General features: G+C 55.1%; 1 protein-coding gene across 8 annotated transcripts in view; it reads right to left on the bottom strand.

Moving 5' to 3' along the window:
* RNF220 (ring finger protein 220) overlaps positions 1-24,083 on the bottom strand; it is a 193,299-nt gene that overhangs the window by 64,381 nt on the left and 104,835 nt on the right. For all 8 annotated transcript variants that reach the window (XM_040565944.1, XM_040565950.1, XM_040565952.1 and 5 more), the window contains 2 exons: positions 13,721-13,850; positions 1,857-1,902 (listed from right to left, as the gene is read on the bottom strand). In XM_040565944.1, the coding sequence (XP_040421878.1) occupies positions 1,857-1,902; positions 13,721-13,850 (176 nt within the window). The remainder of the gene's footprint in view (positions 1-1,856; positions 1,903-13,720; positions 13,851-24,083) is intronic.

The raw sequence follows: 24,083 nt of genomic DNA, 5'->3' as shown, positions 1-24,083 counted from the left end.
ATTGCATCCCCTGTTGAGTGATTGGATTTTCTTTGACATATTGCCATGAAAATTGACCCAGCGTGGTGAGTGACAGCTCTTGAGGGGCAGGAGAGCGGGGAGCGAGGAGCGCGCTTGCGTCTGGGCTCCTGCTGCCAGGAGGGGTGTCTGCAGGGGTAACTGTGGGGAAGGAATGGACTTTCCCAGAGGGTCTTCACATGCTAACATTGCTGAATTTCAGTGGGCACAGAGGGAAGCAGCGTCCCGGGCTGCCACCTCCTCCTCCCGAGCCCTGTGTGGTTACTAAGGGGGCTTTAATACCAAGCCCACCTGGCGGGGAAGCGCCCGGCCTGCCCGTGCCACACAGGCCTTGCCTCCCAGCAAAAGCCACCTAGAAATAATGAATCCTCCTGGGCTGAGAGGCTTTCAAGCTCTTTGAGAAGGGAATGAAAGATTTCCTGATTTCACCCTCTCCCTCCCTGCTCTCGTGGCTTCTTGAAGTTAATGTTCTTAGGCCCAGACGTGACGGGCAAAGGGAAAAGATCCATGTGGTGACAGGGGACGATTGATCTCCTTTACATAGAACGACTCTCCAGTCCCAGTTTAATCCCCTCGCTCAAGGCAAATGGGATTCTTTGTCAATGGAAACTTCAAAAGCCCGTCCCTGCCGAGAGATGGACCTTGTGCTTTATCTGCTGTCTGTCAGTCACTTGCTGCGTGTCCCTCCAAACAGCTCATCCGTCTTCCCACCCGTCCCTCTCCCGCTCAGGCGTTATTTCGCAGGTGCCCTTTCCAGCTCCTTTGGGACATCCAAAGGCAACCACAGGCCCTGTGGGTCTTTATTTTCCCTCACAGTTTTGGGAAACGGATGGGTTTACCTGGGAGCTATCCCTGCCTGCCGGGGGCATGCTGGCTCCCCATCCCCTGGCCTGGGGGGGCAGGCAGGGTGTTTATGTGCTTGGCGAGGCACCGGCCCTCACGGGGAAAGACTGGAGCTGCAATTTCTACCCCTGGTTTTGATGTCGCGTTCCAAGTGCTTCAAAAAATTACACAAAATATCCAGAAAAAAAAAAAAAAGGCGATCAAGAGCTGAAGTTCCCAGCATTAAAGCTATCACAGAGGCTCCCTGGGCTGGCTGCATCAGGGTGCATGTGCCCTCCCCAAGCTACCGGCACCAAAAGTGAAGCAGAGCCTGGGCCAAATGCAGTGTGGTTTTCAGTAGCTGTGCAAGGGGACTGTGAGTGTCCAGCCATGCTCCTGGCCACCCATGTGCCTGCCCAAGCTCTGATCCTTCCCGCAGCAGCGTCATATTAAGGGCAGTTAATTAGTGAAGGATGCCTTTTGCAGTGATGCCACGATGTTTGGTGCATTTTGTTCAGGACTTCCTGAGCCAAGGGGATGGGAGGTGGGTACTGAGGGGATTGGGATCCAGCTGAGAAGGGGTTTTTCAGTGATTTGGGCTCCTCCTCAGGTGTGCTTTGGTCCCCCCGAGGCAGCCCCACTCCCCTCTTCCAGAACTGGCATATGGCTCTGGCTCCGTAGCTTCCGTGCATGATTTCACAGCCTGAGCTCAGCGTGCGTGTGATCAGCTCTCATTAGCTGTCATTAGACACAATCTGGAGTCTTGGAGCCCGCTGGGTCCTTCAGTTTCACTGTTCCCGAGCTGCACGGGGACCCAGCCGCTCCAGCACAGTGGGGGGATAGGGACAACATCCCCTTTGCTGGACTGGCCACAGAGCATGGCACTGCTGGGGACAGCCCAGGACGGCCACCTCCCTGGGGAACAGCGAGTGGCGGGGCAGGGATTGGGCTGGGAAGGCGATGGGGAGTAGGGAGCAGCCCTCCGGGGTAAACCGTGCCGAGCTGTGCTCACTTACCTTGGGGGTGCCCGCTGCCATGGCATCCTTCAGGATGGAGTTCTTACTGCCAAGAGAGAAGAGAAGGGGGTCAGAGCCACAAAACCGCCACGGTAGGCAGTGTGGGAGCTCAAACAGCAGAGCACACAGCTCCCCATCCCTGGAGCAAAGGGGGGGGCCTCCTTGTCCTGGCCGAGGAGGGCACAGGAGGGCAGTGCCAGCCATTTCTCCAGCCTGCAGGGGCTGGAAAAAAATGGTCCAAGGAGCAGAGTCCAAGAACGGAGCCACCCAAACCCAGGTGCTGTTGCTGGCATGATGCAGGGTCCAGCCCTGTCCCCGGGATTTTCACAGCTCCTCTCCCACCCTGGGGAAAAGCGGGGAGCGAGCCTGTGGGGGCAATGGGAAGAAACCCACAGCAAGAGAAATGTGGGGTGGTGAGCCCAGCATGGGGTCAGGCATGATAAAACAGGAGGAAGGGAAACAGAGGGAGATTAAATCAGCGTAAAGAGCAAGGGAAAGAAGATCCCCGCTGCTCCAGCCACTGCCGGAGGCTGGAGTGATTTGTTAATTCAGCTTGCTCCCTGTTTAGCAGTGAAGGAGGTTCCCGTCAGGGTGCTCCTCCTTGCCTGCCCTCACCAGCGGGAGATGCTATAGATTTAATAACACCTTCCCCCCTCCAGACAGGTTAAACTTGAAACAATTACGTATCAAAGCCGACATGGCGGGGAGGCCTGCACTGTAATTTTTTGGTTATTAAAGTAATCTCTCTCATGTAAATTCTCCTGCTAACATGCTGCAAACAGCATTAGGAAATAAATTATTTCCCCGTGATTCGATTTGTCAATGCAAAGCACCTGCAGCAGGCAAAAGGCTCTTGAAATATGCTGCCAGCCCCGGTGCCGGAGCTCGCAGGCGCGGGCTGGCGGGGCGGCTGGCTGCCCATAGCCCCGGGGAGGTGATGGATGGGTGGGTGGCGGGGGGGCTGCGGGGGGAGGCGGGGGCTGGAGGGGGTGGGGGGGGATGGAATTGTGTTTAATAACAAAATTTGTATGCAAGCCCGCATCCCAGGCTAAGGATGAGTGATCGGCAGCCAGAAAGTATTAAAAAGCCTCGCTAAACAGATGCTGACAATAGAACAAGACATATCAAATCAGATCTACTTCAGGAGCATTAATACACACACGCGCACCCCCCGCCCCCCGCGCGCGCGCACGCCGCGCCGCACACACACGCTCCTTTCTTCTCAATCACAGCAATATGGGAGACATCAATAAATTTTTATGAGACTTTTAGAAGATCAACATGGTACTAGATGTGACAAAAAAGCAATGTGCCTGTCATGTTCGCTTTGTCGGGGACACTTTAGCCCCAGATGCCGAGCTGCAGTGGCAGCGGGGAGAAATTGAATTTGGCTGGCTTTAATCTGCCTTGATTTGGCAGATGGCTGGGTGTTATGAAATGAGAAGGGATGCAGGAAGGTGTTTTCTCCCGGGGCTATGGCCCCTTCCTTCCCCAGTGCCACCATCCTCGCCTTTGCCCCAAAACGGGGGGACACCCGTGCTTATCTGTCACCGCTGGGCCACCCCAAATGCCGGAGCACTGCTCCTGGCCCCGGGGTCAACGAGGTGCTTTAACATGAATCTGCAGCAAGTGGATGGTGTTCCCAGGTGTTCCCAGGGTGTGCTGCTCGATGCGGACATGAGCAGAGCATTTTGGGGGCATCACAGCCACCACCCCTGGTGGCTGCTGCCCGCAGAGCGAGGGATGCGCTGCCGGATGCTGGTGGGGGTGCAGGATGCCACCGCGCCCCATCCCACTGCTCTCCCACCTCCCTGGTCCCCCGGCCCTGCCACCACCTCCCACCTGGGTCGCCGGCACGAGCAGCTGGGGATTTCTGCACCTCCCGCAATACCTTGACGTTCTGAATTGCCCAAAGTGTGAAACAACGCTTTTTTCTTTTATAATCCAAACACTGGGTTAAAAAAAAGCACAACTCATTTCCTCCCTTTTCTTGTTAAGGGTGTTTAAAATTATTCCTTTTAGAGGGCAAGAGGAAGAATCTCATTAATTCCTCCCAGAAATGTCTGTAGCACCAGGAAACCGGAGTTCCCAGGATGAGAGTTCCTCTGTTCGGCTGAAAGGTTACCATTGGGACCAGGAGGGAAGGGCTTGATTTAAATAACTTGGCAGAGTTCATATTATTCTCCATTTGGAGGACTGCTGACAACTACGCCCCTCCTTGCAGTTCAGCCCTGCTCTACAGCAGTCATTCGTTTTTATTTATTTCCTGGGATGGGCACAAGCTCTGGCCACAAGCCCCCGCGATGTAAGGGTGGTCAGAGCAGGTTATTGCCCAGATCCCTCTCATCGAGGTTCCTGAGCCTTCCTCCGATACATCCCATCACGACCACTGCTGGGACAGCCCCGTCTCTGCCTGGCTGCTCTCCTCCATCCCATTAAATGACCCCGTGCTACCCACGCTACCCTCCCTGCCTCCTAAGGATGCCGGGAAGGGGCTGGGAATGGAGAGGCCATCAGCACAGAGAAGCCTTTCTGTCCATAAACACCACCGACAAATTAAAAATGGTAAAAGGGAAATCAAGACCTTTAAAGTTCAAACACTTTTCGGTGCCTTTTAAAGTTTTTTGCTCTAGGCCCTTGCAGAGAGCACAATCTTTGGAGACCTTGGGATTCTCTTTAATCACCCAGCCAGGCTGCAGTGGTCTGAAATGATTACACATTTACATAGTAATAACCCCAACACTCCCCACACTATTTCATGGCTAGCATATTTCCACTCGGAGAGTGATCCATGTGTTTTAAATTATAACCTGTACATAGGAAATTAGTTGCTAAGTACGATATTCACAGGCTCGTCTGACACTTCTAATTAAGGTGATTTACACAGAATTATCCTACGAAATAAAAAAATGGTGTTTTGCTAGCTAATAAAATATAATTACTACCCGCTTTTATAAGTTACAGTTAGTTTTAATCTATTTGGGGAATTGTTTATCTAGTTCATTACAGCAAAACAACTTCTTTGCCTTTTAGGCAATCCCCCCCAAACTACCACATAAGAAAGGAAACGTCCTGGAGAGACCCAGCAGTTTGGGCAGCCTCGGTCTGTCCCCCGAAGGCTTTGCGTTTCCAAATGGGACCCACAGGGGCTGCGGCATCCCTGCGTGTGCGGATACTCAGTGCCACTGCTGGGAACAACACGAGGTCCCTGCTCCGGTGCTGTTGGCCTGGAGAGGCACCCAATGGGCCCCCTTGCCGGAGGGCTCCACATTTATTTATTTTTATGGCTCCTGCTTTTTGGGATGTGCTTGCCAGGAGAAAAAAAAAAAAAAAAAAAAAAAAAAGGAGTCACATGCAGGGAGTGGTCCCCTTACCATCCCCACGGATAGAAGCTGCTGCTTCCCATCCTGAGAGCCCAGGGCGTGAGCGGGAGGTTAAATCATCCAGTTGTGTTTTATCACGAGCAGGGCAGTACTTGTCCTTTTTCTTTAAGCTCTTGCAAGCCGGGAATGTTGTAGCAGCACTGGGAGACAGAGAGAGCTCCGAGGGGACACCTGGGCCCAGAGCAGTGGCAACACTTGCCTAAAGTCACAGTGCCAGTGCCAGAAGAAGCCTGGGGGCTCCACGCAGCCACCTGAGCTCCCCAGGCATGGTCAAGTGGGATTTAATGTCACAGAGCCCCCAGCCAGGGTTAGGAGGAGCATCCCTCAGGGATGGGCTGCGCTCAGCACCTCCCCACATAATTAATAACGACTGCACGAGAACAAATTCCTCGAGCGCGGGCCATTACACGTGTTTGTGCTCAGCCCTTGCTGATGCTGCATTACCACGCTGCTGCTGCTATTTTCCAGCCCTGCAGAACAACCTCATCAGCCCCCGGGAGGTGACAGCACCAGCCAGAGCGCGTCCAGCTCCCGCACGGCATCCCGCAAAGCCAGAAGCTTTCTCCACGCCTTGGCCAGAAAGCTGCTGATTTATTTCTTTAAAAACAATCCGGTGGACACAATTTATTTTTAGCGGCTCGGGCGCCCAGCCTCGGGACGGAGCAGCGGCAGCGGAGCCGCACGGAGCGAACGCCGGCAGGGAATAAGCAGCAGCCGGGCAGAGAGGGAATTGGATTTTTGTGGACGCCAGTTTAAATAAGTGGAAGTGTCACTTGAAGCCTAAATAAGGAAATGAGGGTTTGATTATTTCTTTTTTCTTAAACTACACAAGGCCAAATCCTCACCCAGCCACGGGTGACAGCTCCCCGGAGCAGCTGGACGTGATCCGTGCTGTCAGGGGAAGCATGTCAGGATTTTTAACCTGCTCCAAACGCTGATTTAACACCCCCTGCATCCGATGGGGAAAAGGGCCGAGGGATGGTAAAAATTGCCAAAGACCCTGGAGTGGGGCCCAGTAGCCCTCTGCACCTCCCCATCTGCGCTCCCCAAGTGCTCTCCCACTCAATATTTTTGAGCCCCCGGTGCCCAGCACGCAGGCAGCTGTGCCCAGCCCAGAGCAGCAGAAATGCATCCGGACCACCAAGCACTCCAGAGAGGGACCCCAGGTCCCTGCTTGCTCTGTCCCCTTCGTGCTCACAGCTCCTTTTTCCCTGCTGAGGCTTCCCCCCATCGCTGCCCGGGTGCCCCGTGCCCCCGCTCAGGGTGGGCGACAGGTTTCTGCGGGGTCTGGGTGGCAAAAAGCAGTGAAGGTGTGTGGGGCGAGGGTGGGATGGAAAAATGTGTCGCTCTTTGAAAAGGAGGTGGCTGGAAAAATCAAGAGGGAAGTCGGAGGGAAAGGTCATGCATGAGATTGATCCGGGGGGCTCTTTGCTACCGCGGCTGTAATGAGTGTTTAATTATTCCCAGCTCACGTGGCAGTTCAGAAGAGGCTCCGCAGAAGGCATGCGTCGCTCAAGGGAAAATAACCGACCGAGGATTTATTTCTCACCCCTGCTCTCTGTGCATACCCATCCAGTGCTGGCCCCCCATGCAGCTCTGCACCCCCCTGCCTCCTCCTTTTCCCCCGTGGACCCGTGCCATGGGGTTAGGGCATCAGCTTTGGGCGCTGCCAGTCTGCAGGCACTGCCGGGAGCACTTCTAGCACCTTAAGGTGACTGTTGAGTGAGGACGCACAGGAGTTTTCTTACCCATCCTGCAAACGGATGGCAGATGCTCTCAGCCCCAGGTCGTGGGGCTGCTCAGCATCCCGTAGGGGCTGCAGCGGGATGAAGGGTCGGGGCTGCGCTCTGTGTGCGCGGGGGGGGCCGCAGGGTGCGCTCTGCCCTTTCTGTCCACGATTAATCTGCCACTGCAAGGGGCAGGGACACAAATCAGAGGGGGATGAAAGAGGATAAATCCACGGTATCAGCAGCACCGCATTCGCTAGATAATAAACAGACTCCTCTCCTCATAAATTTCCCTCCTTTCCCCCATGGTTCCCCACCAGTGACACCAGCAGGTGTGGACCTGGGCTCCTCCAAGCCTTCCTGGTGTCCCAGATGATGGAGAGAAGATGGGCACTCTGGTCTGGGCAGGAATCCTTCACCCCATACACACACCTGGGTGCAGTGGGGACAGACAGGACAGCTTTGGGGTGGCACAGTGAAACCCCATCCAGGGTCATGGGCTTTAGGTGGTGCTCGGGGCCTTTGTTGGGTGACACCAGCACGTGGAGTGGGTGGTGGCAGCACTGCAGATGCATGGCAGGTGACCCTGTGCCCTACCCAAATGTCCTACAAATGCTGACACTGCCAGGTGGGTTTCTCTGGTGTTTAATTTAAATCTGGTAGGAGCCATGCTGCCACATGCCACGCATCCTGAATCCAGCCTTCCAGTTGCTGAGCAGCTCTAGCTGGGCAAGGGAGGATGCAAAAACCTTCCCTGCTCCATCCTGGAGGGAAATAGCTGCTCCCCAACACCGTCCCTGTCCCAGCAGCGTGGATTTTGCTGGGGGATGACGGCTGCAGGGCCAAGCCCGGAGGCACCCAGTCCCGTCGCCGCACAAAGTACGGTCAGGCACTTAATAGCACCTGTCCCCACCATCTCCAAGCGTGGATTTATGCCTCGAGGGGTCACCTCTGGTGAGACTCTAATAACACGACTTTATTAGCTTTCTTGTTCCTTCTTTTAAGATACGAGAGCACGGGGGGAGGAGGGCAGCGGCACCTCGCGAGGAAGAGGGGGGTGCACGGGTGGGAAGCGGCTGCCCTCGCGATTCCCCTTCTCGGTGACAAGGGGGAGAGGGAGAAAAATGATGCTCCCTCGAAATTTATCATGCACCCAATTACAATGTTAATTGGCAAGTCCCAGAAATCAATTAATTCGCAAATTTTTTTCAATTAAAAATTAAGATAAATCATAAAACGTTATTAAGCAAAGGCCAAACTCCGTGAACTTTTTTTTTTTGTAGGCATCTGTTTTTTTTTTTTTTTTAATTTAAATAAAAAAAAAAGAGCTGTGTTGCCAAAGCCCGATGCCCTTGAGTGCCTTTGCTGAAGCGCAGGGGGCTGTCATCAGCAGGACTGGGCTGAAGACAGATAAAAAAATATCGACCAGTCGGACACACTGCTTCTGCTTTATTGATCAGGCGGGAATTTAACTTGCTGTGCATATCCACCGTGTCAGCAAGGGCCACGGGCGAAATTAAAAGTACTTGGCTTGGAGATGTCGCCTTGATACCGGGGGGTGGGGAGAGAGGGAGGGGGACGGAGAGGGGGAGCAGGGGAGGAAAGGAGAAGAAGGAGGTGGAAAGAAAGAAGAGGGAAAAAGCAGGAAGAGCGACAGAAGTCGAGGAGCAGGAGGGAGATGTTGAGTAGGGTCAACGCCTGCTTTTCCCCGGCTGCCATCTCATGTGTTGGCCTGGGCTCCTTGCCCTCTTTGGGGTGCTCTCAGGTGACTGATGCATATATGAGGGAGGGAAGCAGGATATGTTTTAGTGGGGCTCTGGACAAGAAGCCCCTCTCGCCTCCAAATGCCTCCAATCTCCCTCGCCCAGAGGCTGGGGGACCTGCAATGCTCGCACAAGAAGCCTGGGAAGTACCTGGCTGTCAGGTTAAAGTCCCCAGGCATAAATCGAGGAGACCTGAGGTGAGAGCCATGACCCTGCTGTGACACATGACAACAGAGCTAATTTGGGTTTTACGCTCTCTATTTGTCCTGCTGGGCCTGGCAGCCTGGCTGCTCGCCCTCCCTGATCAGCCTGCTCCCACTCGGGGAAGGGCTTCTCAAAGGGCCCTTTGGGGAGGCTCAGGGCTCAGCACAACCCCCAGGGATGAAGCAGCCCCTCACCTGGGGCACTGTGAGGAGCAGCTGTACTTAAACACCAGGTGGCCCAAGCAGGAGAAGGGTCAGAGCCAGGTTTAGTAACTTGCTGGGGGTCCTACCTGCGGTGCCCTGCCAGGAGTAACACTGAGAGCCCGCAGCACCTGGGCATGCAAGGACCACATTGCTGGTGTGCCCTCACCTCATCCATCAGCCCCAAGGTCTTTGGGTGGTTAGCACGGCATGACTTTAACCCAAAAGGCCACCAAACACTGTGGAAGCAACCCGTGAGGGGATATAAAATCCAGGATACTTCTCCACACACCTGGAGACATCTTTCAAGGACAGTGACCATCACCTGGGTTGAGGTGGAGTGACCAGGCCATCTCCCAAGGTCCTGTAGCCTTCATATTTTCCTCCTATATTGCCAGCATCCCTGTTTCTCATTACCCCCCATGCCCAGAGCTGCCCCTGACCCCCAGGAGAGCCACTGCCTGGCAGGGCGAGGATGCTCGGTGCGGCGCCAGGCTCTGAGGCTGCACGTCGTGCTTCCAGCCTGGCTGCCAGGGGAGGGAGGGGTAAAAAGGGCAAGAGGAAAAGAGCCGACGTGCAAACGAGGGAGAGAGAGCTTCAGAGTGATGCTGAAGGGAGATTTAAACCTTGGCAGAGAAGCAGTGGGAGGTGCTGTGGGAGCTGGAGCTGCCTCAGCCCCGTGTTTGGCTCTTTCCCTCTCACATGGATCAAAACTGGCTCCAGGAGTCAGACTAACCCTCTCCTGGGCATTTTTCCTGCTTGGAGGTAGGCCTTCCTCCTGCACCTCGCTTCGCCTGACAGGACTTGGTTTCCCTCTCTGTGACAGCGTCCTTGAGGTCACCAAGGAGCAGCCCAGAGCACTTTCCACGTGCCCCAAGGTGAGAGGCCCCGGTGCCCTCTGTGTTCATAATCAGAGAATCGGGAGAGAAGTTGCTCCCGGACACACCAGAAAGGTCACCGGGGGAATGGCTGCTAAGCATCCAAACCCCTTAAATAAAGGGACAGAGACAGCCCTGCCTGAGCTCACACCGTCCTTTAGTCCCAAAAGTGGGAACAGAGCTGCTGTGGTCTGTCCCTGCTCCCCTCTCTGGGCCATTCCCCAGCTGTAACGATAAAAATGTTTCTTTGGGGAGGGGAAATCCCAGCTCTGAAGCACAACTTTGCTGCTGGTCACACAGGGAGGAATCTGCTAGGTGCCACATGGAAATAAAACACCCCCGCCAAATACACTTTTAAAAAGAGCACTGCATTTTCAAGAACAGGGCATCATGCTATTAAAAACTAGTGCATCCAGAGGCACATTTCCCAACCTTCAAGTGCTTGACTCAGCAACTGCAATATTGGTGATGTGACTTCCTAAGGCTTTTTAATGGCCCTCAAACCCAAGCCATAGCCCCAAACCTGCCTCTCTTCTCCACCCTGCCTCTCCCATGTTCCTATTCAGTCTCTGCCCAGGAAGCAGCGGGCAGGGTTTGAGCATTCCCATCCCCAGGAGCTGTGGCCAGCACGGGGCCCGGCTGTTATCAACATGAGCAAAACTCTCCTGACCCTAATTCTCAGGAACAGTCGCTCCGTTGTGACACTGCAGATGGAGCAGACACCAAGCAGTGAGGTGGTGGAGGTGACAGAGGGCAGTGGTTTCAGCAGTGTTGTCAGAGGAAAGCACTGCCAAAACCTGCCCTCTGTGCCTCGCCAGCTCTGTTCGTATTAACCTGCAGGAGCACGAGCAGAAATACACCTGTACGTGCAGGGGGATGTGTGTGCCTGCCTGCGGGAACACCCATGGGTGCTGCTTGTGACAGCTCGAACAAGGTGTGAAACAGGTGAACATGAATCAAGGAGACCCGCATGCAGTGCTCAGGTAGGCTTCATGCAGAGCATCCCTCCTGCCGCCGTGCTTGTGCTCCGCCAAGGTGAGCTGAGAGGTAATTCCTCTTCGGAGGAGGAACACCAACAGTCCTGCCTTGCAAGAGTTAAACCCCATAAAAGCGAGGCTTGTAGTTTTGTTTTCTTTCAATTTATACCCTTCGCTTAAAGAGGTGGGGGGGGGGGGGGAGAAAGGAGGGAGAGAAAAAAGAAAGCCAGGTGACATATTCTAAGAGGGAGCACCGAAAATGTGTTAAGCACTTCAAAATCTCATATATTCAATCGGCCTCTGGCAAGACATCTGCCTAATGTTAGCGCTTAAATATCCTTTTCCATTTTACATGCATTCAAGTCTCATTTGAGCGAAATGAAACGGTATTATTAAAGGGAGATTTTGCACAAATGGCCTGAATTTGACATGTCAAGTTCAATGAGGCTGTTACATATGTAACACCGAGAAGGGCTCGGAGGCTGCCGGCTCTTGAAACAGCGCCAGTGGCTCAGAAATGAAATTTGCATTCAGAGAGCCTGGCCTCGCCGTGCGGAGCCGTGCGCGGGGCTCAGCCGGGTGGTGCCCGCCGTGCTGGTGCTGCCCGCGGGGAAGGGCTGTCCCTGTCCCTTGGGGACAGCAAACCCGTCCCCACGGCCCAGCGAGGGGCACGTCGGCTGGGTGGGCAGCAGCACTTGGGTGGCTCCCTCCTGTCCCAGCTCCCGTGATCGCCTGGAGGAATCCCTTTTCCTCCTTCCCTTCCACTGCCTCCACCACGCGCTGCTGAGCTCTCTGCTCTGGCGACGCCCAAAAAACCCCGTTGGAGGCAACAGCACAGGGCAGCCCCACACTGCCAGCCTCTCCCCTCTCCATCGGGCCCCAGGGCAGCCTCGTGGGCTGTGTTGCCTCGGGGGAATTCGGGGCTGCTGCCAGCACGCTGCCTCCCTGCAGCATCCCCAGTGCTGCAGGCTCAGCAGGCAGGAGGGGATCTGCCTTCCTAACCCCCCGTGTTGGAAATTTATGATTTTGTTGCAAATCATTAAGGTTTATTAAAACTTAACAGCGCAAGCCATGATTGGCTACATCCTCTTTAAATTAAGGAAAAAAAAAGAAAAAAAGAGGCCCTTGGAAAGCAGCCCCCCGGTTCGCTTCTCCCCATCAGGCTGATCAGTAACAGCTGCTCAGCCATTTCGGTAACGAGTCGGCATTGGCAGGGAGCGGCCAGGGCTGCCGGTGCCCGTCACGTTTATAGGCCTACATTTTATTTTTATGTTTATTGGGTTATTTGAGATCATTATTAGTTTCTCTCTCCTCTTGCTGATGTGTTCTCGCTCCCGGCTCCTGCGGACAAGGAGGGTGGGGGAATGGGAGAAGGGGCCACCCGAGGGACGGAGCCCCTATCCTGCCCTCCGCAGCGGGCACACCGGCACCGTGCACGGCCGCTGCCTGCAGCTCAGCCTGCTTCGCCCCAACCCGCAGCCTAGATTGAGTGTTATCTATCACGGAGCGGAGGGAGTCGTTATTTAATAATTAATCAAGACCTCTGCTTCTTCTTCGCCGCCTGCGTGGCCGAGCGGAGCGGGCGAGGGAAGCGAGGGCAAGCCGGGGAGAGCTGTCTCCTCTCTAACTGCTGCTGTTATTTAAAGGAATAATGCCATTCTTTTTCATTTGTCAGCTGGCCCACAATGGCCCTTGTCACGCTTTATGATTTAGAGTTTCCTTTCCTTTCCCATTAAACGCCACCTTCCCATCACCGCCTCGCGCCAGCCGTCCTCCGCGCCTGGCTCGCGGTTTCAGTTTCGCTCTGATATTGGCCCAACTTCTTTGATGGGCTCCTCGGAGCGCTAATTGCTTCTGTTCATTTAAACCTGTTCACTAATTTGCAGTGGCCCTTTATTAAGTTGGATGCGGCCCAAATTACGCCATAAATTACGCTCGCGAGGGGAGCGGGTGTCGCGGGGGATAAATGGGCTGGCTCTTCCCTGCGTCCTCCTTCTCTGCGCGCCACCGGGGAGCGCAGGATCTGGCCCGACGCTGTGCGGGTGCTCCCTCTGACAGGTCCCAGCCCACCTGGGGACCTCTCTGGTTCTCCCCCTCCGTTTCCCTTCCCTCTGTAATGTTTATTGCTCGGTTGCAAAGAAGATCCCAGCCAAGCTGGGGCAGGGATGGATCCGGCTACCTCTGTGCTTGCCGCAGCCGCATGGAGCCCCTTGCCATGGCAGACATGCACGCGCTGGTGCAGGTGCTCTCCCTCCTCGCCTACCACCTGGTGACGTAACTCAGCCTCTAGCCCTCCGTTTGATTCCTTTCCTCACCTTTTAATGACCGGGGAATTCATTAATAATTGAAATAAACACGCTCTTTTCCAAGGCTGCTGAGTTTTATTATGGCAGGGGCAGGGATCTGCCAACCCTTGGCTGCAGCCATTTCCTAAATAACTGCTAGCAGTTAAAATGCAATTATTATTATTTTATTTTATTTTATTTTTTTAAAAAAGAGGACTTTGCTGTGCTGGGGAAAGCGGCAGGAGCTGAAGGCAGCCGAGGAGCAGCGTGCATGCACACTGCAGTCCTGCTCCATCACGGGACATGTCCTGGCCATGGCAGCATCCCATGCAGCCAGGATGGGACAAGGCTGAGGGTACCAGGGCTCTTGCTGTCTTGCTCTGCTCACGGCTCTACCTCCATCTCCTCTGGCATCCCAGGCTGGAGGTGCCGCGGGTGGCTGCTTACCTGATGTTCAGCTGGGTCAGCTTCTCCAGCTCCTGCTCCATGTGCTCCTGCAGCTCCCCAGGGCGAAGGAGGACCTGGCAGATGGGGCAGATGGGAGCCTGGCTGTCAAACAACGTCGCTTTCTTTTTGCCTGCAGGGAAGGAAAAGAGGGGAGAAAGCTTTAGCTCCTGTGCAGCCTCAGTCCTGGGGAGGTGGCCGAAAGCAGCATCACCTGCACCCTGCTCTGAGCCCTGTCCCCCAGCAGTTTGGTTTGGGTACAGCGGCTTTAGGACAGATTTTCTCATCACTGCTGCTCCTGAGCAGCAGGCACAGAGGGGGTCTGGTGGAGTCTAGAAATCAGCAAGCTTTTTTCTAGTATATCCCCATTTCTCTTTTCTCATGCTCCTTGTGGCAGGGACTGGCCCTGTCCTGCAGACAGGCACGATGGCATCCCAGTGACACAGTGTGGGGGGAAACAGCCCCATTTCTGGGGTGTCCCTCCATAACCCCAGCTTTCCCCATTTCCAGAGCAGACAACACGGCTCAGAGATGGATGTCACAGTGTTCCTCTCTGTTCCTATTAACTAAACAGAAAATTAAGAAGAGCCATCTTAATGCCCCTTGGCACCCCTGGGGCCAGGTGGTCAGGACCCCAAAGGGCAGAGCCGTTCGCCCCTGGACGTGGGTGCTGCTGTTCCCCTCCTTGTCCCCAAACACCACCCCTCCACGTCCCCAGCCCCGCCAGCTTTCCCTGCTCCGAAGCCAATTTCCTCCAGCTCGGAAACTTTACTGCCCCCTCTGTAAGGAATATACAGTGCCTATTTAACCTAAAATAAAACTCTAAAGCAAACAGTGAAGTTTCAATAAAAGGGGAAAAAAAGCCCAGGGGTGCCTGGGCCCCTCTCTCTCGGCTGTATTAGCAGCTCTGCTCATGAGAGGGCGTGCGGAGCCCGGCTCAGATGGCTGCGGCGGGGAGGAACATGCTTTATAGCCGCCTGTTGTCATCCAACGCCAACCCTCCTGCTGGATTATTTATTTATGTATTAGACATGGATCAAATTGGTTAAATCCGAGCGAGAGGCAGTAATGAACAATAAAGCAGCCGGTGCTGGATACGAGGGGGTTACGTGCGGCGTGGCCTTCCAATCAGAAGCCAAAAGGTGCCATTTTATGGCTCCTAACGATGGCAGAGCCCAGTTAAATGCATCCCCGTTAAAGGAATAGACCTTCTCCAAGTATAAAGCATTGGCGCAGGCAGCTTTACTGGGGCCCTGCTGCTCGCTGTGTAAGCGCCTGGCGCAGGCGTTTAACAAGAAGAAGGATCTGAAGGAAGCTGGAGAGTCACCTTGGCCCATCGCTGCCTTCCAGCAGGACCCAGTACATGTGCCTGGGCTGCTGCCAGGATATCACCTGCCCTCTTCTTCAGCCTCCTGACAGAAGAGGAGGGAAACTGAGGCACGGAGAGGGGCAGCGTTATGGGGCTTCCCCTGCCTCACCTGGATCTCCATCCACCGGGAACTGTCCCACATGCGGATCCAGTGGAGAGCCCAAGCTGGACTTGAGTTGATCCCAACAGCTCCTTGAGGAGCCCCGGGCACATCCCTCAGCTCCTCGTCCCCCCATCCCGATCCCCCCGCAGCACATGGGAGGACGAGGGGTGCTGCCACATGGCTGGGAGCACCTCCCTCTTTCTTTCTCCTGCCCCCATCTTTAATACTGCCCAGAAACCAAGCCCAAAGAAGCAGCTCCTGCTGACCCTTGCGGGAAAGGTCGGCATTTCAGTAATTCCACCTTCCTGCTGGAGCCTTTCCACTTTTGTGTAGCGGGGGCCCAAAATAGCCCAGGAGCGTCCCCGACCACCTGCTATTTATAACCCCAACTTCGCAGCAAAACAATGGAGCTGTCTGAGTCTCCTTCCCAAAATAAACAAGCAGCCTTTGAGCGGACGGGAAATCCTGCTGGATCCCCGCTGCGGGGCGTGCAGATGGACGGGGGACCGGGCTGCCCTCCGCCCTCCTGCCTTGGCCACTGCCGTGGGACCTGCCAGCCCCCGTCTGCCACCTTCAGCCTGGGATGGGGACACTCACAGAGGGTGACCTGGAGGTTGGGGGGTGTTTGCTAGGAGGGGTGATGGATGATCCTGGACCGTAGTGGCAGTGGTGGGATGGGCAGCACTGGACATGCAGTTAGGGTCCCACCTAGGGACCAGGTGCTGCTCTCCCTGCTTGCTCCTTGTGGGTTGTTGGTTGGCATGCAGAGCTGAATTTGGGTTTCAACATCTGGGCAACTGGGAGGGATCTCAGGCCATGGGACGGAGCTTTGCTGCCTTCCACGGCCATTCCCCACCCCAGCCCAGCAGGACGGGAAGAGCAGCAGTGGCCTTCTGCACCACCTACACCAATGACTTCTCAATGACTCCGTGTCGGAGAAGGACATGACGGCTGTCACCCTGCATCCGCTCAGAAGGTGCTGTGACAGCAGGGCAAGGTCCCCTGGCCCCAGCGAGCGTGGGGGGCTGTGGCTCAGGCTACAGCAAGGGCTTCAAGAGGGGCAGGAGAGCAGGGCCCCCACCACACTGCCAAGCCCCCCGTGTACAGCCTGAAAGCAGGAGGCAGAGGAGCCCCGGCTCCTGGCCCAAGGGGCTTACAGCCGTGCTTTGGCAGGCGCTGGGCTAAGTGACAGTGACAGGCAGAGGGGAGGGGACGGTCCTGGTGCCAGCAGGACACCTACGCCAGCCTCCCCAGCTCTGCCAAGCTCCCTGTGTTTCTCCCTGGATCGGCAGGGCCGCATCTGCAGCGTGCCCAGGGGCCCCATGCTCACCCACGCTGCCACGTCCCACAGCACCCAGCTCCGTGCCACGCAGTGCTGGGTATCAGGGAGGGAGAGGACAGAAATCTCCAGTACTTGGGAATCTCCAGTATTTGGGTTTTTATCTCCTCTCTGGAGCTGGGGCACTCTGGTGTCCAGGAAGAGAAGAGGATGCTGCGTGTGGCTGGACCAGGGTGAAACGCGGGGTCCAGGTTCCCGAGCAAGCTGGCCCCGTGCCTGCACCATCAGCAAGTGCTCCCCGTCCTGCCCTGTGCCAAACCTGCTCCTGGGAGACCCTGAATGGCTCTTTTCAGGCTTTTGTTTTTTGGCAGCTGTGTTTTTGTTTTCCTTGCCCCTCTCTCTTGCCGCCGCTCGGCTCCAGTGTTTACCCTCCTCGTCTCTGCCGTGCTCCCCCCCGCCGACCCCCCGCTCGCCGGTGCCAGAGAGATGAAAAGGCAGAGCCGTGGTGCTCCCGCTGTTTGCATGGTCTCCTGGGCTCCGCGGAAATGTTGAACTCCAAGTGTTGAAACTGAATATTTCCTGCTCCGACAGCCGAGCGCCCGATGCGCAGACGCACCCCTGCGCGGAGGAATTTGTCCACGGGCCCCGTCAGAGGGCGTCTGCAAACGGATCCCAGCCCAGGTGGGGAACGATCCCGAACCCTCCCGATCCTGCTGGGGATGGAGGGACAAATCCTGGCCTCAGCCACGCCGACACGAATCCAGTGTAATTCCACTGGGTCCTGAGCCAGCCTGATCCACCCCAAAGGGCTCCTAACAGAACCTGGGCGCCAGGCTGGGAGCTGGGCTCGGACCTGCTGAGGACTTGCTGGAAAAACTGGCCACAGCAAAGATGGGAAAAGCTATTCTGGAGAATTTCAGTAGAAAAAAAGGGACCCAGCCCACCAACGGCCCCAATAGCATGTGATGTATGCAGGCCTTCACCACTATGTAGCACAAAAGCTCCCAAGTCACTCTGCGTGAGCAAAGTTAACAAGGCACGAGGGCTCGCCCTGCCCAGGAGCTCAGCAAGTTGCCAAGTTAATGGAATAAATTGTTTATAATTAAACTCGTTGCTCAGCTCTGCTATTGCAAAGCCAGCACAGCTCGCCGGGTGCCACCGTGGGTGGCACATGTGGGTGGTGGCAGGTGGGAAACGCTCATGGGGACATGTTCCCTGCTGAGGATCTGCTTCATCTTGCCTAAAGGCCCTTCACTGGGCAGCCTCCAGGACATCGATCCAGGTCTCAGAGTATCTTCTCACCATGCTGTCCTTCCTCACGGCCATTAGAAACTCTCCCTTTCTTCACCTTGTCCCCGGGAGGACCAGCACTGCTCTCCCAACTCCTAATTTTCCGGCATCTCAAACTGTTTTCCACTTGTCTGAGTCCAGAAACCCCCCCTTCTCTGAGATGCCTCCCTCCATTTCATCCTCCCATTTTCTCTCTCTCCCTCTTAAACACTCCATCATTTAACACCCATCACAGCCGGTTGATCTGAAACCCTCCTGAATAGCAATGACCCCGTGCCGGGGCCCCGCGTGCCGCTCCTGGGGCCGTGCCGGAGCCAGGTGGGTGGTAATGGAAGTGCTGACACCGGCTCCTTGACAGCACCGCCGCTGCCAGCGCCTGTAATAATCCCTCCTGGCTCCCCCTCGGCTCGGCTTCTGCGGCGATTATTTTCCATTCGGTGATGGGCCTGCTGTTATTTGTGTACTGATAGCAGATATCTCGTGTGACAAGCTTCCTTTCCTTCCAGCTCAAAAAACAATAATTCAAAGAAAGCCCCATATTAGCTTGGAAATAGCCAAGCGCTCGCTCCTCTCCCCGCGAGCCCGCGCAGCATCCGAGGAGGCTGGCGTAGCGCAGCCCTGACAGTAAGTGGTGGGGAAGGGGCTTCCATGGCCAGGGGAGGGTGACAACAGGCGATGAAGGTGGAGGTGGCTCTGGGCAGCACAGAGCACCTGTCCCTGCAACAGCAGAGCCGCTTTGAAGGACAAAAACTTCTTGGTGGTAAGGGAAGGGAGCAGGGTAGCGTTGCTCATCGCTGTCCCATCTCCCTGCCACGCAGGATGATTTAATGGTGTGCTCATGGGGCCGCATCCTGCCGGCTGGGTGCCTTCTGGGGTCCTGCTGGCTTTGGTTGGGCACAAAAAGTGTCCGGATCACCGTGGAGTCACCCTGTGTTGAGCAGAGCTGCAGTTCTCCGGAGCAGGTGCATTTTGGAGGGCAGTGCATGCAGGAAGGGAGCAGGGGTCCTGAAAAGTGGCTTTTTTGCAAGCTAAGGCTTTGGAGGAGGCACCTCTCCGTGCCACCACAGGCACCAGCAGAAGCTGGACAGGTGTTTGTTTGACAGTTCCTGGGCCAGCACATGGAACAGGGCCACCCCTGCCTTGAATCCAAGTAAGGGGCAGGGGTTTGTACGGCTGTGGTCAGGGAGGACAGACGGACAGAGGGACCTCTGTGACCCCACGAGCAAACTGGGCCGCAGCAAAGAGCCAAACTCAGCCCCTGCATGCCTGCAAAGAGCCCGATCCCCAGTAAGCTGCTGGGCTGCCAAGCAGCTTAGCAAATACACCTGCTTCTCCCGAGGCTAAAAAAAAATCTACGGTGGGATCCAAGGCAGCAAAGCTTGCTAAAATATTGACTTCCTTCCAAAGAAAAGAGTTGCTCTCGCATCTGCCTCTCTGGGTGCAAAGTTGCACGGCGCTGCTGCCCGGTGGCCCCTGGGGACTGGCTCCGTGTGTCCCCCTGGGGCCCTGGGGGACACCGCAGGGGAGGCTCCTTGGAAGGGAGGCACGGCCCCGTCCCGTTCTGGCACCATGTTTCTGGTGGGCTGCTGAGAACCCTCCCAAAGCCCAGGACCCCAGGGTCCCCTCCCAGAGCCACCTCCCCATCCGGGCTCTCTGTCCGCGGAGATCGCGGCTGCCCACCGCAGGATGGAGGAAGATGGATTGAGCTGGGCAATAATTTAAGAAACTGAGTGAGTCTGTACATCCAATCACTTTACAAATCAGGGGAAAAGGAGAGAGGAGGAAAGGAAGGAGGGGGGGGGGAAGTGAAAAGGCCGCGCAGGGAAATGCATCACAATTACTGTCTCAGCTCTAATGAGGAGCCTGTCATGAGGCTGTCATCCTGCGGAAAGCCACCTACTCAGAAAGATTCAATAAAAAAGTAGCAGAGAGATAAAAAAGAGATATATTTCAGCCCTTGCTAATATTCTTTTCATTTGTCCCAGCACAAAATAAGATACTGCACTTAACCGGCTCGGTTAAAATGAAAAGCGGGGGGGGGGGGCGGGAAGGGAGCAGCATTGATCAATACCACTAAAAGCCGGGAGACGCGGTGATGGAGTGCAATTTTTTTGTCTGTGCTGAAGCATAGCAGAGGCCCGGGCGGGGTAATTTATGATTCGCACGCATGCTGGCTAACTAGAGGCTGACAAGACAATGAATCCTCGATGAGAGGAGCGCGGGCCGGGAAGGGAGACGGTGACAGGGTCCTGGGAGGGTGAGAGGAAGAGGAGGGCTGGGGCCCCGTCGCTTCAGAATGCTCCAAGTGCTTGCAGAACGAGGTGCTCTGGGGCTGCGCATCCAGGAGTGGCAGCCTGGTGACATCCACCTGGCCTCTGAACCCGTTTGCTGGTACAAGGGGCACTTTTTGTCCCTTGCCCAAGCAGCCCACTGAGCTGGGGTAGCTGCTGGCCCTGTGGGACAGGTTGGAGAGGAGGAGATGCTCAGCTGCATCGCCAAAGTGTGCCTCGATAACCGGTGCTCTGCATCAGTTCCTGGGATGGAAAGACCTGCAGCAAAGCACCTTCTGCTGGCTGCCAAAAAGTGACGACAGTGGGAACTGGAGAAGGTGGGAGTTTCGCAGGAACATCTCGGTGTCTGGATGGGAGCCCACAGGAGAGCTGGGTCTGCTGCCCCAGGCACTATGTGGGGCCTGCTCCATGCCCCGATTGCTTCCTACGTAACCCAAACCAGGGTGCAGAGGTGAGGGCGAGCAGCAGCCCTTCACTGGGGCTGGGGAGCACTGGAGGGGCTCCTCTGGGTGCCCACAGGTCCCACGCACCCTGTGCAGTGCACATCTGCATCCTCCTGCTCCTCTCCATCCCCGATGGAGCAGCTCCCATGCCCTTGATGTGTGGACAACCCATTTGGTTGGGGTTACACCAAACTGCGCCCGCAATTTGAAGGGCCGATGGGGCAGAGCCTTTCTCTGCCTCCCACCCGCTCCCTCCCCCCCAGCTTCCAGCTCCTCTCCTCCCTCGGGGGTGTGTGGGGCACATATCGAAAACACAGATATTGAACTGTCAAAACTATTTCCTACAAGAAAATAGATTCATCAGCTTGCAGCACGCAGGGTCATTGCCACATTTTCCCCTCGCGCCAGCACCTGCACATGCCGGCGCATACCCAATGCCTCTTCGCAGCACCGGCACTTTAGCTTGTAGCTCAGGGCCCTTAAGTGACTTTGAGAAATGGATAATCGATTATAATTCCACGGGCCTCTCTGCAGATTTATCCGGAGAATGTATAAAAGCCAGGACTTGGGAGAAGCGGGTCCTTCTGGCCAACACGTCAATTGCCTGCACTCTCCGTGCCCAGCTCAGAAAATCGCATCCCGAGCACGACTCTGTTTAATCCATCAGTACACAATCAATGCACTCTGTAATCAACTCTTGATCACTTAATTTTACACATGTTGGCTGAATCCCTTTGTTTAATCACTAGATCAGGCCGCCTTGTTGCGCTGCCCCCTCCCAGCTTAGCCCCCCCTGACCCCCCACCCCTCCCCGCCAGCTCCACCGCCCGGAGCCTTCGTTTCACCTTGAGGAAGAGATCGGCGAATTGAGAGAGCCACGAGGCAGCCAGGGAAGGGCCGAATGGAAAACAGAGAGAGCAGAAAAATAACTCAAGAGAGAAAGAAAATATTTTCCCTCCTCTCTCCTCCTAGAGCTTGTCCCGGCCATTTCCAGCAGATGAAAGAAATCGCCGCTGGGATTTAAAAGAGAGCCAGATGTCCTGGCTCCGAGGGGGGCGGCAGGTCGGGGTGCCACACACCAGCACCCATCACACGGCTCCCATCCAGCCCCTCCAGCATGCTCCCCACCCCATCATTACTTTGACTGTTTCAGCAGCTGAGGCCATTACGAGCAGCGGTTCTTGATCTTTCCCTCCCAGAGGTATCCTTGGGAACATCGCTCCCATCTCGCCGGGGCTCATCTTCCTTTTTATGGCAAGAGCGCGACCCTCGGGTTGCGAATGCGTGTAAGGCAGCTATTTGGTGCTTCAGCGTGATTTATCTTGCCAGCCTGATGCCACCTCACCCTTCACTCCCGCTCTGCTGGCACGCCGGGGTCGGCGGCCGGGGGACGCTCATGGGTGGGGGTGTCTGATGGCACAACATTGAAATGCGCTGGGATTTTACGTGTGTTCGTCTCGTCCTGCTGCCGAATAACCCTTTCCAGGAAGAGTTTGTCGCTTTTTAAGAACCCAAGGGCTCAGAGATGGGTTAACCACGTACTTGCAATTCAGATGTGGATGGTTTTGACCAGCCATGCACCGCACTCCCCATACCTGAACACAGTCATCCATAACCCCCAGCTCCGGACGAATCCCTCCTTTTAAAAGAGGCTTTGATGCTGCCTCTAATTTGGCACGTGGAACGACTGCTGCTCACGCTTGCTTGCAGGAATAAATGATGGGATATGCCTGAACAAGAGGGATCTGTGAGCGCAATTGCCAGGGGAGCGTGCAAATGTTAGCTTTGCTCAGGAAACGCGCACAAAACTGCATGTTGACACCGAGAGGCCAGTTGTAGGACAAAGCCGGCGCGTATGTTTAAAGAGAATTCCAGTTGCTATCCTATAGCAAATAGTCTTCAAAGAGCCCCTGGAGCTCTCGGCTTCTCAGCATGGAAAGAGGGGTTTGTACAAGATGAAACACAAATAAATAGTTTACCATATAAAAGATATCCAAGGCAAAGAGTGAGATGCAAGTTTTAGATCTCGCATTAGCCAGCTGTGGTTTTATTGGTCCCCAAGTAAAAGCTGTAAATAAAATACAAACCTAACCTGCATATTGTCAAACTACATTTAAAAAAAAAATGCTTAATTGCACTCAAGAGCACCGAGGGGCGAATTGGTGCGCGGTGCATCACAAGGCAGCCCGCAGAGCTGTTAGTAAAGTGCAAATCCAAGAGCTGGACAAGAGGAGCTTTTTGCCTTGGGATCTGCTGACAGGCAGACTATTCGGCCTCACTAATGTAGCTCACTCCTGCTCCCGAAACTTCTGGTGAAGGCTTAGCAAGAGCAGACAGCAGCACAGAGAGCTGTCTCTGCTCACGCTGACATCGGTGGCAGGGAGGAAGGGTGGGTGGGATGCTGGGACCCCGTTTCCTTGACACCAGGCTCCTCTCTGGTGGCAGGGAGCAGCCACCCCCCCGTGTAGGTGAGCACAGCCCTGGTGACAAGGACTGAAGTGGCCAGCAGGGACTGGTGTGTGACCAGAGCATCTCCTGTCCTGACCGCTGAGGGCAGGGCTCCCCTCTGCACCAGGCTCTGACCCCCCTATTGAGTTCTCAGCTCTTGTCATCTACTTTTCCTTTCCACCGTGTTCCTTCTTTAAACCTTGATCTATGCTGACAAGTGGCCAACTCCACAGCCACCCCACCTGGCTCCGTTTGAGGGACCGCTCGTGCCAGCAGAGCCACTCCTGGGATCTGCCGTGGGCTCCAGCTGGCCTTAGAGCCCCGTCCACAAGGCTCATTCCCGTTGTCCCCAGGTCAGTCCTCCTTCAGGGTGGCCTGTTTTCCATGGGAATGGGCACAGCCACACCAGGTCACTCTGTCCCCACAGCCCCTGGCCGTGGGATCAAGGGATCATCCCCCCAGGGGTCTTCTCCACCTACATGCCAACGTAGGCAATGATAGTGTCACATCCCTCCTGCTGTTTTCAGGTGGAGGGAGGGAAATAAGGGGAAAAAAAAAAAACAAAACAACCTGCCAAGGACTAATTAATATTTAATTTACTGCAAAATGTAGTTATTATTCCCAAGTAATTGGCCGCCTGCACAGCTGTGACCACTAATGAATAGAGGGGGACAAGATGCAGGGACGGGAGGCGGGGGGGAGCGCAGGGGTGGTGTTGTCTTTGATCAGACTGAACTGCCTGCCTTTAATGTGCATAATAAGAAAACTTAAACAGCTTTTTTTTTTTTTTTTTTTTAAGATCTAAAAACAGCCATGATGCCACTAATGGATTGCGCTTAGCTTATTGCACTGTAATCGCCCTATTATCACTGCAACTTTAACGAGGGGGAAAAAGGACTTTGGAAGATGGCATTTGCAAATAGGTTGTTGAATAACGCTGCTGCTAAACACAGGGAAAACAGGCAAGCCCTGCTTATTGTGATTCCTCGCATAGATTGCCAATACCTGAGGCACTCAGCATCCCCGTCTCTATTGCTGCTTTTCGCTCTGTGATTGAACTATTGGCTCATTTAACTCTAAGGACGGGAAATATTTTTTTAGTTGCTAATAGAAGCGTGGCTCGGCTGCGGCCCAGGCGTGGGT

Source organism: Cygnus olor, chromosome 8 (genome assembly GCF_009769625.2).
Source record: "Cygnus olor isolate bCygOlo1 chromosome 8, bCygOlo1.pri.v2, whole genome shotgun sequence".
NCBI classification, from domain to species: Eukaryota; Metazoa; Chordata; class Aves; order Anseriformes; family Anatidae; genus Cygnus; species Cygnus olor.
The sequence above is the reverse complement of the archived record's forward strand: the minus strand, read 5'-3'. Positions and strand labels throughout refer to the sequence as shown.